The sequence below is a fragment of the Mustela nigripes genome, chromosome 5 (genome assembly GCF_022355385.1).
Source record: "Mustela nigripes isolate SB6536 chromosome 5, MUSNIG.SB6536, whole genome shotgun sequence".
NCBI lineage: Eukaryota > Metazoa > Chordata > Mammalia > Carnivora > Mustelidae > Mustela > Mustela nigripes.
This window is the reverse complement of record NC_081561.1, coordinates 67,794,360-67,808,213: the sequence shown is the minus strand read 5'-3', so window position 1 is coordinate 67,808,213 and position 13,854 is coordinate 67,794,360. Positions and strand designations below refer to the sequence as shown.

Here is a 13,854-nt window from a genome sequence, read left to right as displayed (position 1 = left end):
CCAGTATTTTACTAAGTAGTCTAAATCTTTATTCTTTCCCCAAACGGATCGGAGTTGTAAACTATCAGACAGCACACTGAAACTTGAATTCAGATTTCTTGTCACGGATTCCACCCAGATGATATCTGGAAGTCCTTCAGTTAACTTGGAAAGCTAAAAATTTCAGCTGACTCTGCCAGGATCTTAACCTGTGGTTCCAGGGAGTCTAAGTATCGCACAGCTGATGTTTGTGCCACTAAGCCAGCCCCTCCAGAATGACACGTATCACTGCAGTATATTTGGCAGTTGGCATATAGGCTTTACTGCATGTCTGCTTTCCTACTGGGAAGGAGAATTACATGAAGAATCTTTCATCTGACCTTTGCTTGCCTACGTGTACATCACCGTTGTTCAAACCTGTCACTCTAGTGGGTGAGCATGAGATAATTTCAGACAACATGTTGTGCTTTCAAGACATCCTATGGATATCTGACTTTCTCAGGATTTAAAGGTCTTTATTCCATTTGGAACTTAACGAATTTTTTAGTACAGCTAAGCTGATTTGCTTCTTTGCCTTTAGGAGCAGTGCATGTGGTTTTACTAGTAGGAGCGGGTGAGTGCATGAGAAAAGATTGAGCTTATTAAAATAAGGAAAAACAGTTGTTTAAACATATTTGTATTGCTCTGGGGCTCTCAGCAGTGGTACTTATATATATATAAAATTGAAACAATGATTTAAAAATAAACACCGACAGCCTTAGCTTTGGTGAGTGGTCACATCTAACAGGCAGTATTAGCCGCCTGCTGGGAGCAGAGGGAAGTATGAAGCTGTAACATACAATTGCTGACCTTGGCAGCTTGCCATTTAATGAGGGAGGTAAGATGTACCTGTGTGAAAAAATAAATAGTGGGATATAGAAGGCAATATAGAACATGACATGTGCCGGGCACTATGGTAGAAATGCAGACTGAGAGCTACACTTGGTCTTAGACATTGAGAACTGAGAGATCAGCAGACTGTCAGGGTCTCAGAAGGGATCACGGGGGCTGGGGGCCAGAATGGGCTTTTAAAAAAATGAAAAGCAGTAGGGACAGCTTTCAGGTTTGAAAAATTACGTTAGCAAATGTATTTAAAATCTTTCCCTGCGTGGTCCCTCAGGTGGAATTTCACTTGAATTAAATGCTAACCTGTTGGATATAAAGGCTACCATGGGATAAAATTCAAATTTTAATGATCATCTTAAAAAACATCCTTGCTGTTTTCAACTCCTGAACCAATTTCTAGTATAGACAGTTGATCCTATGACATAATTGTATTTTAATCTTCCAAAAACTGCTTATTTTTATGATGATGAAAATAGTATTTGCTCATTGTATGAAGAAGACAATATAAATCATCCATGATTTCACAACTCAGAGGACCACTACTAACATTTGGTGGGTTTCATTCTAAAAGTTTTTCTGTAGGCTTGGATATGTGTGCATGAACAACAATGGTATAAATTCTTGTACTCTGCATTTAAAAAAAATGCATGCCATTATAATTGAAAGCATTCCTCAGGTCGCCTATAAGAGTAGAATGTGGACAGACCTGGACTCAGAAATAAATTTGTGATTTAATTATAATGCAAATAATTATTTAATATTTATAATGCAAATTTATTTTGGTTTATGTTGACTATAAAGGTGGTTTCAAGAAATAAATTCTGATATTAAGATTCTTCAATTCGTTTATAACAGCAATAAGAAATGCATAAAGCTTTGGTTTGAGATGTGAAATAAGAAGTTACGTGGTATAAGTTATGAGTTTTTAAAAGTCTTTGGACCTGATTTAATTAGTTTTTCTATTATGGACAGAGTTTTCAAACAAATTCTGTGATTCTACCCATGGTGTTCTTATATGTAAACATTTAAAGTGTTAACATTTCCTGAAGAAAAAAAAGCAATGTTTTGTTTTGTAAACTATGTTCTCTTCTCTTTATAGTGTGGCACAGAAAATTAAAAAGTCAAAAAACTCCCAGAGAAGGGCTGACAGGTCTCATAAACGAAGACAAAGAGTTGGCTGAGCTTCGTGGTCTGGCGGCTGGAGTAGGGCTGGCAAACGCCTGCTATGCCATACAGTATGTAATCTGGGCCATCAGTATGGGGCACCTAGATGAAGAGTGGGCAACTATAGAGAGAGTGCCCATGGGTCCCGTGCTGCCCATGATTGTCCTGGTCTATGCTCATTCTTCTGGCATGATTATTAATAACATCCCTTTCCATTTTCAAATGTGACCTGAGACTGTTGGCAATCTATGTGGTTATTCTATCCTAAAGAAAATAAGCAAGGGGCGGCCTGGGTGGCTCAGTGGGTTAAAGCCTCTGCCCTTGGCTCGGGTCATGTTCCCAGGGTCCTGGGATCGAGCCCCACGTCGGGCTCTCTGCTTCAGCGGGGAGCCTGCTTCCTCCTCTCTCTCTGCCTGCCTCTCTGCCTCCTTGTGATCTCTGTCTGTCCAATAAATAATTAAATATTAAAAAAAAAAGAAAAGAAGCAAAATTCCATCATGTTCCAGTGTTTTGTCGCATAGTTATAAAGTAAATGAAACAAGGACATAAATATTGTATGGAAGAGAACATGGTAGCACGATTGGTTCACCTGGAAGCATCCAAAGAAGAGAAGAATCCCAGGGGTGCCATGCCTGCACTGTTAAGTCCATCTGAGTCTGTTTTCAGAAGTTGTACGGTGATTGCCTACAAAAGCTTTTTAGGATAGTTGAGTTTTCAACTTATGCTGTCATCATAATATTTTTTTAACTCAATTAGCCAACTTATAATATGTCATTGGTTTTTGATGTAGTCAAAACAATTAAAGACAATATTTAATTGTCTTTCTATGCAGGACACTGTATTGTGGTTTAAGTAAGACACAGTGTTATGGCCTCAGCTACAAGGAATTATGTAGTCATAGGCCTTGAAGTTTATAATCCAAGATACACAAATGGAAGAGTTGAAGTAGACACAGGGGTGATCTAATTTAGTGATTCAGAGGTGACTTTTCCTTGAGGAAATACTCAGCACATTTGATATTCAAGATTCTCTTTTAAGCACTCAAAGCATTTTGAATACAGACAATTTTTTCCCTCTCATAATATTCCAAGTGAGAGCTGGCTTCTAAAAGTTATGGAGAAAGAGTTGATTACTGTAGTCATACTAAATTTTGTTTTACACAAAAGATCAGGTGTGTGAAATGGTTAAAGTGAAAGTTTTTTTTTTTTTTTTAAGATTTTATTTATTTATTTGAGAAAGAGAGAATGAGAGAGAAAGAGCATGAGGGAAGAGGTCAGAAGGAGAAGTAGACTCCCCGCCAAGCAGGCAGCCCGATGTGGGACCTGATCCCGGGACTCCAGGATCATGACCTGAGCCAAAGGCAGTCGCCCAACCAACTGAGCCACCCAGGCACCCCAAAGTGAAAGTTTTTAGGCTCATAAACCCAGATGTATTTGTTACTAATTTGCAATAGCTTTTTACTTAAGTTGATTACCTGAAGAAACAAATAACTTATAACTTCAACAAAACAAGCTACAATAAAAACTCTTGAGGCTATGCACACAAAGGCATGTTTCTATCAAGATTATGGTACCTAGAAGTGATGTCATATGCTCTGTCTGTGTTTTGGAATAAGGAAGGAATATTCCTTCCTTATGGTAGAATAGGGAAGGAATAGAAACATAGGAATCCATGTCATTATATTACATTATATTACATAGAGTGGTGTTGCAAAATCAAGGGATATCTCTTTCTTTTTCATACTCTTTCTCAAACACTAACACTCAACACCAATTTGTAAACCAATGCATTTTGGAACACCAAAAATATTATTTTCCAGTACTCTTCCAACCCAAGAGGAGATTGAAAGTCTTCCTGCCTTCCCTCGGGAAAGACTGACTCTGCGCCTCCTGTTGGGAAGTGGGGCCTTTGGAGAAGTGTATGAAGGGACGGCAGTAGACATCTTAGGAGCTGGAAGTGGAGAAACCAAAGTAGCAGTGAAGGTAACATGGAGCTTTTAATTCCTTGACATGTTGGATCTTCACATTTATATGAATTTACGTGGATAAAACTATAATAAAATATGAGCTAAAAGAGAGCTAAAGTTGGGAGTCCATGCATAACAACAGAAATGACAATGTTTCTTCCATTTCTTCCATAAGCTCTCTAATGTGTCATTACCTCTGAGGTTATTAATTAACTAAGACTTGGCAGACTGTTTTTCCCTTTGAATATACTATAAGAGGACCAGGGGGGTAAAGCACATTCTCTATATCTCCGGTACGAGGGCAGAGAGTAGAGAGCTTCCTGGCCAGTTGGCGTCAGTTGCAATTACACAGCTCTGCCCTCACAGAGTGAAGCGGCCCTAGACCATATGTGAACTCAAGAGGGTGGTGATGTTCTGGTAAAACTTTGTTTATGGGAATTGAAATGTGAATATCCTAACACATTCACGTGTTAAGAAATATCCTCTTTTCAACTTTTCCCCAACCATTTGAAAATGTAACATGTCACTTATACCTCAGTAAAGCTGGGAAAATATAAAATTAAAACTGAGCAACTATTTTCAGAGCTCAAGCTGTACAAAGTTGCAGGCTGGCATTGGTCTCCAAGCTATAGTTTGCTGACCCCTGTGTGACACAGTTATTACCATGGTATATGTTGAATGTAGTTTCAAGGAAGTGCTGGGTAGACTCCCATATTTGTCTAAAACCTTTTCATTGAGGGATGATGAACTTTTATGTAATTGGGCAACATCCTGACCACTGCTTGTTAGGAATTTGTTGCTTTGAGAGAGGGCTTATACAACCAGAAATATTGGCAAAATCCTCTCCACTGCCAAATGGTGCAATCTAAAAGTGCTTTAAATACTCTAGCCTTACCTGGTGTAAGCAAGTGTTTATTTTTTCCACATAACTAGAGGACTGCTGGTTTTTGGTGCAGTACTGTGTTAGGTCAGAGCCAGGATATCTGAAACTCTCTTGACTTTATACACATGTGTTACCTCATGATCCCAAGATGGTTGCCAAAGATCAGGCATTGGTTCTTCATTCAGGTCAGGGCAAGGAGGAAGAATGATTTTAGATGTATATGTTCCAAAATGTGGAAGTTTTCCACAAGCTTCTCTCCCCTTCAGCAGTTTCCCCCTTATACCTCACTGACCAGAACTGACTCAGATGATCACCCCTATTTTCAAGGGAGGCTGGAGAATTACAAAACACAAGTTTCCTGATTCAGTTAGACCAAAGTGTCTGGAACTAGTCCAGACTAGTACCACTTGAACACTAGTTCTAAGGTAAGATACCTTTAAGAGACAAATATAGTGTCATTAACAAGGAAGCAGGGAGAAATAGATATTGATTAGAAAACTTTGAAAATTAAGAAACTGGCCTACAACCTACATTTTTTTTTTAAAGATTTTATTTATTTATTTGACAGAGAGAGATCACAAGTAGGCAGAGAGGCAGGCAGAGAGAGAGGAAGGGAAGCAGGCCCCCTGCTGAGCAGAGAGCCCGATGCGGGACTGGATCCCAGGACCCCAAGATCATGACCTGAGCCGAAGGCAGCGGCTTAACCCACTGAGCCACCCAGGCGCCCCTACACACCTACACTTTTAAAAATTTCTACATTTTTGGAGGGAATTTTGGAGGGAGGGAATAGTAGATGTTACTTGATCTTTTGTCTTTCAGGCTTTCCCACTTGAACACTAGTTCTAACACCGGCTAAGTTTTGAATAAGTTTACAGAACACATGCACATATATTAGCCATGATCTATCTCCAGCTTTGAGGGTGAATATTACAAAACAAAACAAAGATGGTCTCCATTAACCCACTGAGCTCACAGAAATGTCTGCTATACTGATTCCTGGCTTATTTTTATGTTGTGTAGACTTTGAAGAAGGGCTCCACAGACCAAGAGAAGATTGAATTCCTAAAAGAGGCACATCTGATGAGGTATTGGGGTAGTCCTCGCTTCATTTTCCCTTAAGAAGGGTAGAAAGCTTTTATATCTGATTGGTGAATTTTTAACATTCAGAATGACCCGACATCACAGATCATGCCTCAAATTAACATGGCTTAAGTTTAAACATAGATATGCCTGTGGTGACAAGGGCTCTGTAGAAACCAGACTTCCAACAGGCAGTCCTTGGACAAAAGTTCTTCCTTTCTTTGACCTTCAACAAGCAGTGTGATGTCCGAAGCTGCTCGGCTTTGAACATGTGTATGTTCTTCTAAACGTGTGGTAGTGGCTCAAATATCCAGAGTAAGGGAGCGAGTCCAAGTATAGGGATGTCCGTAAAAATACCCTCAGTCTTAGTAAACTTGTCTTCAAGGTTAGAGTCAGTTTCTGGTCATGAGAAGTGCTCCGAGGTGTCTTAAAGGGAGGGCCTGAGGCAGAAGCCCCTGGGGGTCTCAGCTGTGGGTTCTAATCATTAGATCAGGGCTTCCTTGGTTTGATGTCTTGAGAAAATGGTGGAAGCCAAACCTGCATGACTGAATTGTTTCTCCAAAAGAAAGAGAATTATATTACATACTTGTGATGACTGAAAATGTAATGCTTTCAAGTATCTTCTGAAGGATAGTAGTTAAGATTACTTTCTTTACCAAAACATAAAATACTTCCTATAAACGTTTCTTCTAAAGATCACCTATTCCAGCCGTAGGAGCTGGCCACTAGGGGTTGCCGTATCATCTCTCTAAGGCAAGCACATAGACCAGTTCTTGGGAAAAGAGACTTTCATTTATTAGGGAAAAACCTAACAGCCCCTGCCCCCGACCCAAACAGGAGTTTTGAAGGAAAATGGAGTTAAAGAATTGCTCTATTTCCCGAAGGTCCTGGGCCAGGGTGCCTGTTGCTGTCATGTCATCCTGCCTGTCTCTTTCCACCTTGTAGCAAATTTAACCACCCCAACATCCTGAAGCAGCTTGGAGTTTGTCTGCTCAACGAACCCCAATACATTATCCTGGAACTGATGGAAGGAGGAGACCTTCTTACCTATTTGCGTAAAGCCCGGATGACAAAGGTAAGAAATGCAATCCTCCTACTGGTTTTGTAATGCGCAGGCCCTGTAATTTCCCACTAAGTTTCTTTAAATTCAGTAAGCTGCAGTTTGGGTTGATGGTCGAACCTCTGAAGATTTCTGTGGAAAGAATTCTTGTATTTCCTTCTGTTGGAGTAGGACAGTTAGAATCCTGGGCTAACTTCGGGCATTTTCTGGTTATTTGAGGCTTTTTAATATTTAGTGGGAAAATAGGTACCTCACTCCCAAAATCATGTTTCCTGAAGAACAGAGATTGTGTGGCGTTGGAAAGGCACATCTTTCTCACTTAATCTATGTGCCTGTCTGTCCCAAATTGATACTTGCAAGACCTCATGTCTTTCCTGACTACTCTCTGTCCCTACCCAGTTGGCTTATCTGTTTGGATTTTCATAGGCCTTTCAAACTTGTGTTGGCCACAAGTTTGTGTTGGTCTTCCCTGGTCTTCTCTCCTCAGCACCCACCTGCAAAGACTATGGAATCAGGGCCAGCTGTGACAACACCTGTGGGAACTTACCTTCTATCTCAGATGAGAAACACATGAGAGGAAACAAGACACTAATATTGAAATCTGTAGATTTAAAAAATTGCTTTTTATTTCTATCGAAGTACATGTTCTGTGACTAAAACACTGAAATAGAAAACACGGTTTATAGCGAAAGACTGTCTCATTCCCACATGGCAGGCATCTACACATTTCTTCTGGTATTTACCTCTATGCTCCTGCACACTCCATGTATACTGCTGCACATGGATTTTTTCAGTCTTAGAGGAAATCTCCTGACTCCCTCCTTTAAGAGGTGAGAACTTAACTGTCTTGGACTGACCCAGGACCAAACGACACCCCACCAGCCCTACACATTGGCAAGTGTGTTTCCCCATCCTCCGACCGCTATCAAAATTTTCAGATTAATCAATAGTGCAGACTTACATTACTATGACTACTACTTACAGCTGAGTTACTCAAAAGCTGTTATTGTGTTTTCTTCCCCACTTTGGGAGAGAATAATAAACGCCTCTTTTGTTTTCCCCAGTTGCTTCATTTTTTTTTTTTTATATACCTCAGCTCTGACAGAATTGTAGCACCTCGATCATTGGGGTTAATTAGATCAGCTGATCCAGCACCTGACAGGTTTTTTTCTTGGACAGTCTCCTGGAGCCAATACAGGCGCTTGTCTTCTGGGCGCCCTGCAGATCTGTTATCCTTGGGGTTCCTTTCAGATTTACCCTGCTGATTTCCTTGCTGGACCATAGTTTCCTCTATTCCATGACTTTTTTGTTTGGTTGTGAATGAGAGAAATCACAAGAAGGCATGCATGTGAGGCAAAAGTCTTCTTTTTACCCCTCTTTTTGAGAAAAATATCCTTTTTCTTCCCTCACACTTGATGAATAAGTTGGGTGGATTCTAGGCTGAAAACCCCTTCACTTTGGTTTTCTGGCTTGTACAGTTGCCTTTAGGAAGTCTTATGCCATTCTGATTCTTGGACTTGCGATCAGTGACCTGCTTTCTGCTCCTCCTCTCCGGAAAATTTTAGGAACTTCTTATCTGTGGTACTTTTTAACAATCTGGACACTCAGTCTGGAAAATCACCCCTTTTAGTTCTGGGTATTTTTCTATATTATTTTTTGATAATAAATAAAATTCTTTGTTCTCTCGATTTCCTTGTTCTCAAAACTCTATTAGCTGGATAATGGGCTGCTTTGTTTTATCCTTTTGTTCTGTTAGCAGTTTTTGTCTATTTTCCAACTCTGTATTTGTGCTCTCAATTACGGGAGCTTTCTGTAATTTTTAAAATAGAATTTAAGATTTTAATTTTCCACGAAATCATTCTTATGTTTTGATTGCTTCTTAAAATAATATTGGATTTTTTTCCATATGGGCAAAATCTTCTCTGATCTTTCTTAGGACACTAACTATAGTTTTTTAAAGTATTAATTTGCTTCCTGCATTGTCCTGACTCCTTTATCCTCTTTGTTCTGAGATCTGTTTGTAATGTGAGACATTTTATCAAGCACTTTGTTGATTTGTGGATGGTCTTCTTATTTAACAGTGAGTTCTAAGAGGCTGACTGGAACCACAGACACACTGTGGTAGCTTCCTTTTGGTTGTCATGTGGGACCCTGCTTTTTCACTGGGGGTTCCCAAATTCCTTAAGGACAGTATCTGGGTGTCTTCGCTGGCACACCCCACTTTCCCCAGGGAGGAATCTGCTGTTGTCCTGCCTGGGCTATCAGGGCCTAAGCCTCAGTTCAGGGAGGTGAGAGGGGAGAGGGTGAAGGTCCAAGGGCTGAGTTAGGGGCTCCCACTTAATTTTCCTCTCCATTTTCAGCACAGTGTCTGAGTGTGACTGATATCTTTGAACTTGGAGTTGTTCTAATTCCGTGTGCGTGCGTACATGCGTGCGTGCGTGTGTGCGTGTGTGTGTGTGTGTGTGTGTGTGTGTGTTTTCTACAGTGGAAAGCCTCCTGCTGTGGTGGGAGGACCTGGGATCTAGTTAGCTCCTAAAATAAACTTCCAAACATTCCTCTTGCTTCCAGGCTTGCCCCTCACCCCTGCATTCAGAGATGTCTGCTACCTCCAACTGCAGAGCCTGTAGAGAGTTTTCTAGTGAAACACAGCCATATCTTGCCTCTCCCCCTGCAGACAGCCCAGCTGTCTCTCAGCTCTGCTGAAGGACCATCCCTCCATCCACTTTGCTTCCCCCAAATGTTTCATGCACTAAACTTATTTTCCTGATGTATTTGTACTTGTAAGATTATAACCATTTTCCTTCCACTGTCATCTTAATAAGGTTTGGGGAGAGAGTGGGACTAAAAATGCACGCACTTAGTCCCCATCTTTAACAAGACCATTTATCTGTAGATTGTGCTTTGTTTGTTTGGGGTCAAGAAGAGGGAGCGAAATGGAAAACATGGGCCAGCTCTTTTCAGATTATTCCTATTTAGTCAGGATTCTGATGGCTCTACTGACTGGTTCTCAAGGGTTCTTCTGTGGCCTTTCCTGGGCAGGATAGCTTCTGTGCCTCACTGCCCTTACTCCCACCAGTGGGTAGAATGCTGGTAGGTGCTGAGTGCCAGAATACCACAGGCTCTAAGTCCCCATTATGTTAAGTTCATTTGGAGCCAGCCTTTCCTCCACAGAGAATGCTCAGAGGCAACATTCCAGAACAGCCACACGCGTGCTTTCCCTATCTCAGGTCCAAGATGGCAGTGCTGGGTCAAATTCACCAGGATTGACTCATCTAGCCCCATACACCTTGGTCCAGTCTTTTATTCTCAGGACCTCAGTTTCTGCATCTATAAAATGGGATCTTGAATTGAAAATGTTCTCGGGCTCTTCTTTCTTTTTAAGCTCTGATAGCCTAAGGTTCTATTAGGACAGAAGAAAGTAAAAAACAAAACCAAAACCAACCTATCAAAATAGTATAAATAGCTAGATACAATCAATTCATAAGTGTTTTTTGCTGCATGTTTATCATACAATAGTGAAGGATGTGGCTCTTGCTTTCAAGGACTTTGCCACACAGTAGAGAGGTAAGTCACATATAAATAACCTATCTAAGACAGAAAGTGGGAGGGCCTATTGGAGTACAGTAGAGACTATATTGTGGAAGCCAAGAGGAGAGCGATGATTTCCATCTCAGAAGAACTGGGAAGGCTTCATGGCAGAGGTCTTCCATTTGAGACACAATAAAAGTAGGGGAGAAAACAGTCTCTGAAACAACATCTTCCCACATGAGTCATGAAAATCCATGACCAGGATCAGACCCAGGTGGAGGCTCTGTATGTCTGGGGGGTTGGCAAGAGATGACAGGTGACAGCTCAGGGCAGGAGCATCTGGAGTCCAGGAGCCACAACATGGGGTGATGAAGTATCCTAAAAGGTTGTCACAGGGGCTGTCAGGAGCAAGGGATAGTTAGACACCTAGGCAGGCAGGCAGCATTAAAATCTGTACACAGGGAGCGTGATGCTAGCCGTCAGCCTGAAGTTCAGAAGAAAGATTTGATTCTAAGCAAGGAGCATCTTCAGTAGAGTGGGCTTTGCCAAAGGCAGAACAGGATTCCACTCACAGAGGAACTGAGGAACCAGTCAGGATACCAGGCAGGAGCTCAGACCTAGGCCAAGAGGCCTGTGTCCGGTGTCTGCTGGATGTGAACCGTGTTGCAAGGGGATTGATTCCTAGGAGTAAGATCAGGTGTGGTCCAGTGGGACTATGGTGATGTTGAGTCTGAGAACATGGAAGGTCCTCCTAGTCTGGGGACAAAACATGAGCTTGTTGGGGGAGACAGAGGGAGCAGCACTTAAGAGCGCTCATCTATGAGAAATTGAGGGATTTCAAGTTTGGGAATCATTTGAGTTGCTCAGTGAAGGATGTGGATGGAAATCAGGATTAAGTTTGGAATGCGTCAGATAGGGAAGATAATGGCCTGAGCCAGGGTATTTGCAGAGAAATGGCAAGGGAAAGACAAGATTTGAGTGTAACCTTGGGGAAGGAACTTTAAATTTTTTTCTAGATGATACCAATGAAAACTTCCACTGACTTTTTTATGTAGAAATCAGTGCAGCTGGCATAGGTTCAACTATATAGGCATGCTGGCTCTCTGGAGGCGAGGAGTCATCTGTGACCTTGAAATAGAGTGCTGCTAACCATTTATATGGGGGCTCATCTGAGGAACAAGGCCATGGCCTGGCATTACAGTGTGACACTGGGCCAATAATTAACCTAACTAGTACTGATTAAATTATCATTCTTACATCTTCTGATGGAGCTACTATTTATTGTGGGCCTGTTGTATGTATATAATCTTATCTCAGATTCTATATGACCTGTCTTATTATTCCCATTTCACAGATGAGAAAGTTGTTTAGTGAATTAAGCAACATGAGCAAGTTCACACAGCTCATAAGTAGCAGAACTAGGCTTCAAATCTTGGTCTATCTGTACTGACACCCTGAGATCTTTCCAATAAAGATCCTATATTGACTCTACTAAAAAAATCTTACTTATGTATATTTCAGTAGAAAGTAGTAAATCTAGCTCTTTCCTTCCTTGTTTGAATTCTTGTAACCCAAACTAAAAATACCTTTAAAACATCACATGTATGTTTTGTACAAACTGGAAAACTACCTGTAACTTTTCTTTCATTTCTTACAGTTTCATGGTCCTTTACTCACCTTGGTTGACCTTGTAGATCTGTGTGTAGATATTTCAAAAGGTTGTGTCTACTTGGAGCAGATGCATTTCATTCACAGGTATGGTGATATTCTAGATACAAGGTTCTTAACGGACGTTGAAACAATAATCAACATTTGGGTAGAACATACAGGATAAACATTTCATGACTTCAAAATAGCAAAAATTTTTGTAAAAATTCTCTCTTCTCTAAAGACCTGCTGGGGTTCCTTGTCTGAGCTCTGAAACTTTGTTATTATTATTATTAAATAAAGCTTTTGCCATAGGGATCTGGCAGCTCGGAATTGCCTTGTGTCTGTGAAAGACTACACCAGTCCATCACGAGTAGTGAAGATTGGGGACTTCGGACTCGCAAGGGACATCTATAAAAATGATTACTATAGAAAGACAGGGGAAGGCCTACTCCCAGTTCGGTGGATGGCTCCAGAAAGTTTGATGGATGGAATCTTCACTACTCAGTCTGACGTATGGTGAGTTTAACGGTACACAGAGGAATTCAGGCAGACCCATTCAATGTCAGAGGCAGAAGGGAAATGAAAGGCCATCTAAACTTGTAGTACTATTCCTGGGTCTCAGTATTTTCCTCCCTTACCCTTATCAGTTTTGATCCATTATCTTAATCATAAATGTGAAATAGATACATTTACTTCAAGGATTCTATCACTGTCCAAAAGCGTAGTGCTGTGGCTAATAGGAATTCATAAATGTGACTCAGTGTCCAAGTATGTGTCCAGATGCCTACTCTTCTGGGATGTGGGATCATTAATTTATAGGTAAGAGTTTAAATCATGGATCTCAAAAACAGTATGACATTGAAGAGGTTTGGGCTTCTCTTTATTACAAGAATTGGGCACTCATGTTGGCTCGTGAATCCCAAATTTTGATTAGATCTACTCAATAACTTTTAAGCTGGACTGGCCCCAGTCAAAATTGGTGATGAGAGATAATTTGACCTCAGTGTTGCCAGTTCACATTCAAGCCTTTCCTCTCCATGTTTACTAACGTTCAAACTCACGGGGGAAAATGTGAAATGCTTTCTTACTTACCCCTACATTAGTCTGCACATCGATGCTATGAAAGCCTCAAGTAATAGAGGTCTGTAGCACAGTTTCAGCTGGGGAGGAGGAACAAAGTGTGTGTATATGTGTGTGTGTGTGTGTGTATCCCCTTAAACTTCCTATCACCTTTGAAGTGTTGCTAGTAGGCAGTTGCTTTTTCTACTTTTTCTTGACGTCAACTTACTTTTAAGTCTCCCATTTGCCTTTTATGGGGCCAAGAATGCCAATCATAAAGCAGACCCCAATAGCCCCAGGAATAATTACATTGGACAAACTACTCTAAACATGATGTTTGTAATAAGTATAATTAAAGTAAACTCTTTAACATCCTTAGGTCTTTTGGAATTCTGATTTGGGAGATTTTAACTCTTGGTCACCAGCCTTATCCAACTCATTCCAACCTTGATGTTTTAAACTATGTGCAAACAGGAGGGAGACTGGAGCCACCAAGAAATTGTCCTGATGATTTGTAAGTTAATGATGCTAATATAAGCACCTAAAGACCCAAAACATTTGCCAATGCAGTTTTATACCTCACTGGCATGGTATTTTAAA

At 40.8% G+C, this 13,854-nt stretch overlaps 1 protein-coding gene across 1 annotated transcript in view; it reads left to right on the top strand.

Annotated features, from left to right (window-relative positions):
- The window catches only part of ROS1 (ROS proto-oncogene 1, receptor tyrosine kinase), a 116,016-nt gene that overhangs the window by 82,732 nt on the left and 19,430 nt on the right, over window positions 1-13,854 (top strand). The window contains exons 36-42 of the mRNA XM_059400606.1: window positions 1,964-2,099; window positions 3,848-4,010; window positions 5,898-5,962; window positions 6,903-7,032; window positions 12,203-12,300; window positions 12,508-12,711; window positions 13,634-13,768. Of these exons, the coding sequence (XP_059256589.1) occupies window positions 1,964-2,099; window positions 3,848-4,010; window positions 5,898-5,962; window positions 6,903-7,032; window positions 12,203-12,300; window positions 12,508-12,711; window positions 13,634-13,768 (931 nt within the window). The remainder of the gene's footprint in view (window positions 1-1,963; window positions 2,100-3,847; window positions 4,011-5,897; window positions 5,963-6,902; window positions 7,033-12,202; window positions 12,301-12,507; window positions 12,712-13,633; window positions 13,769-13,854) is intronic.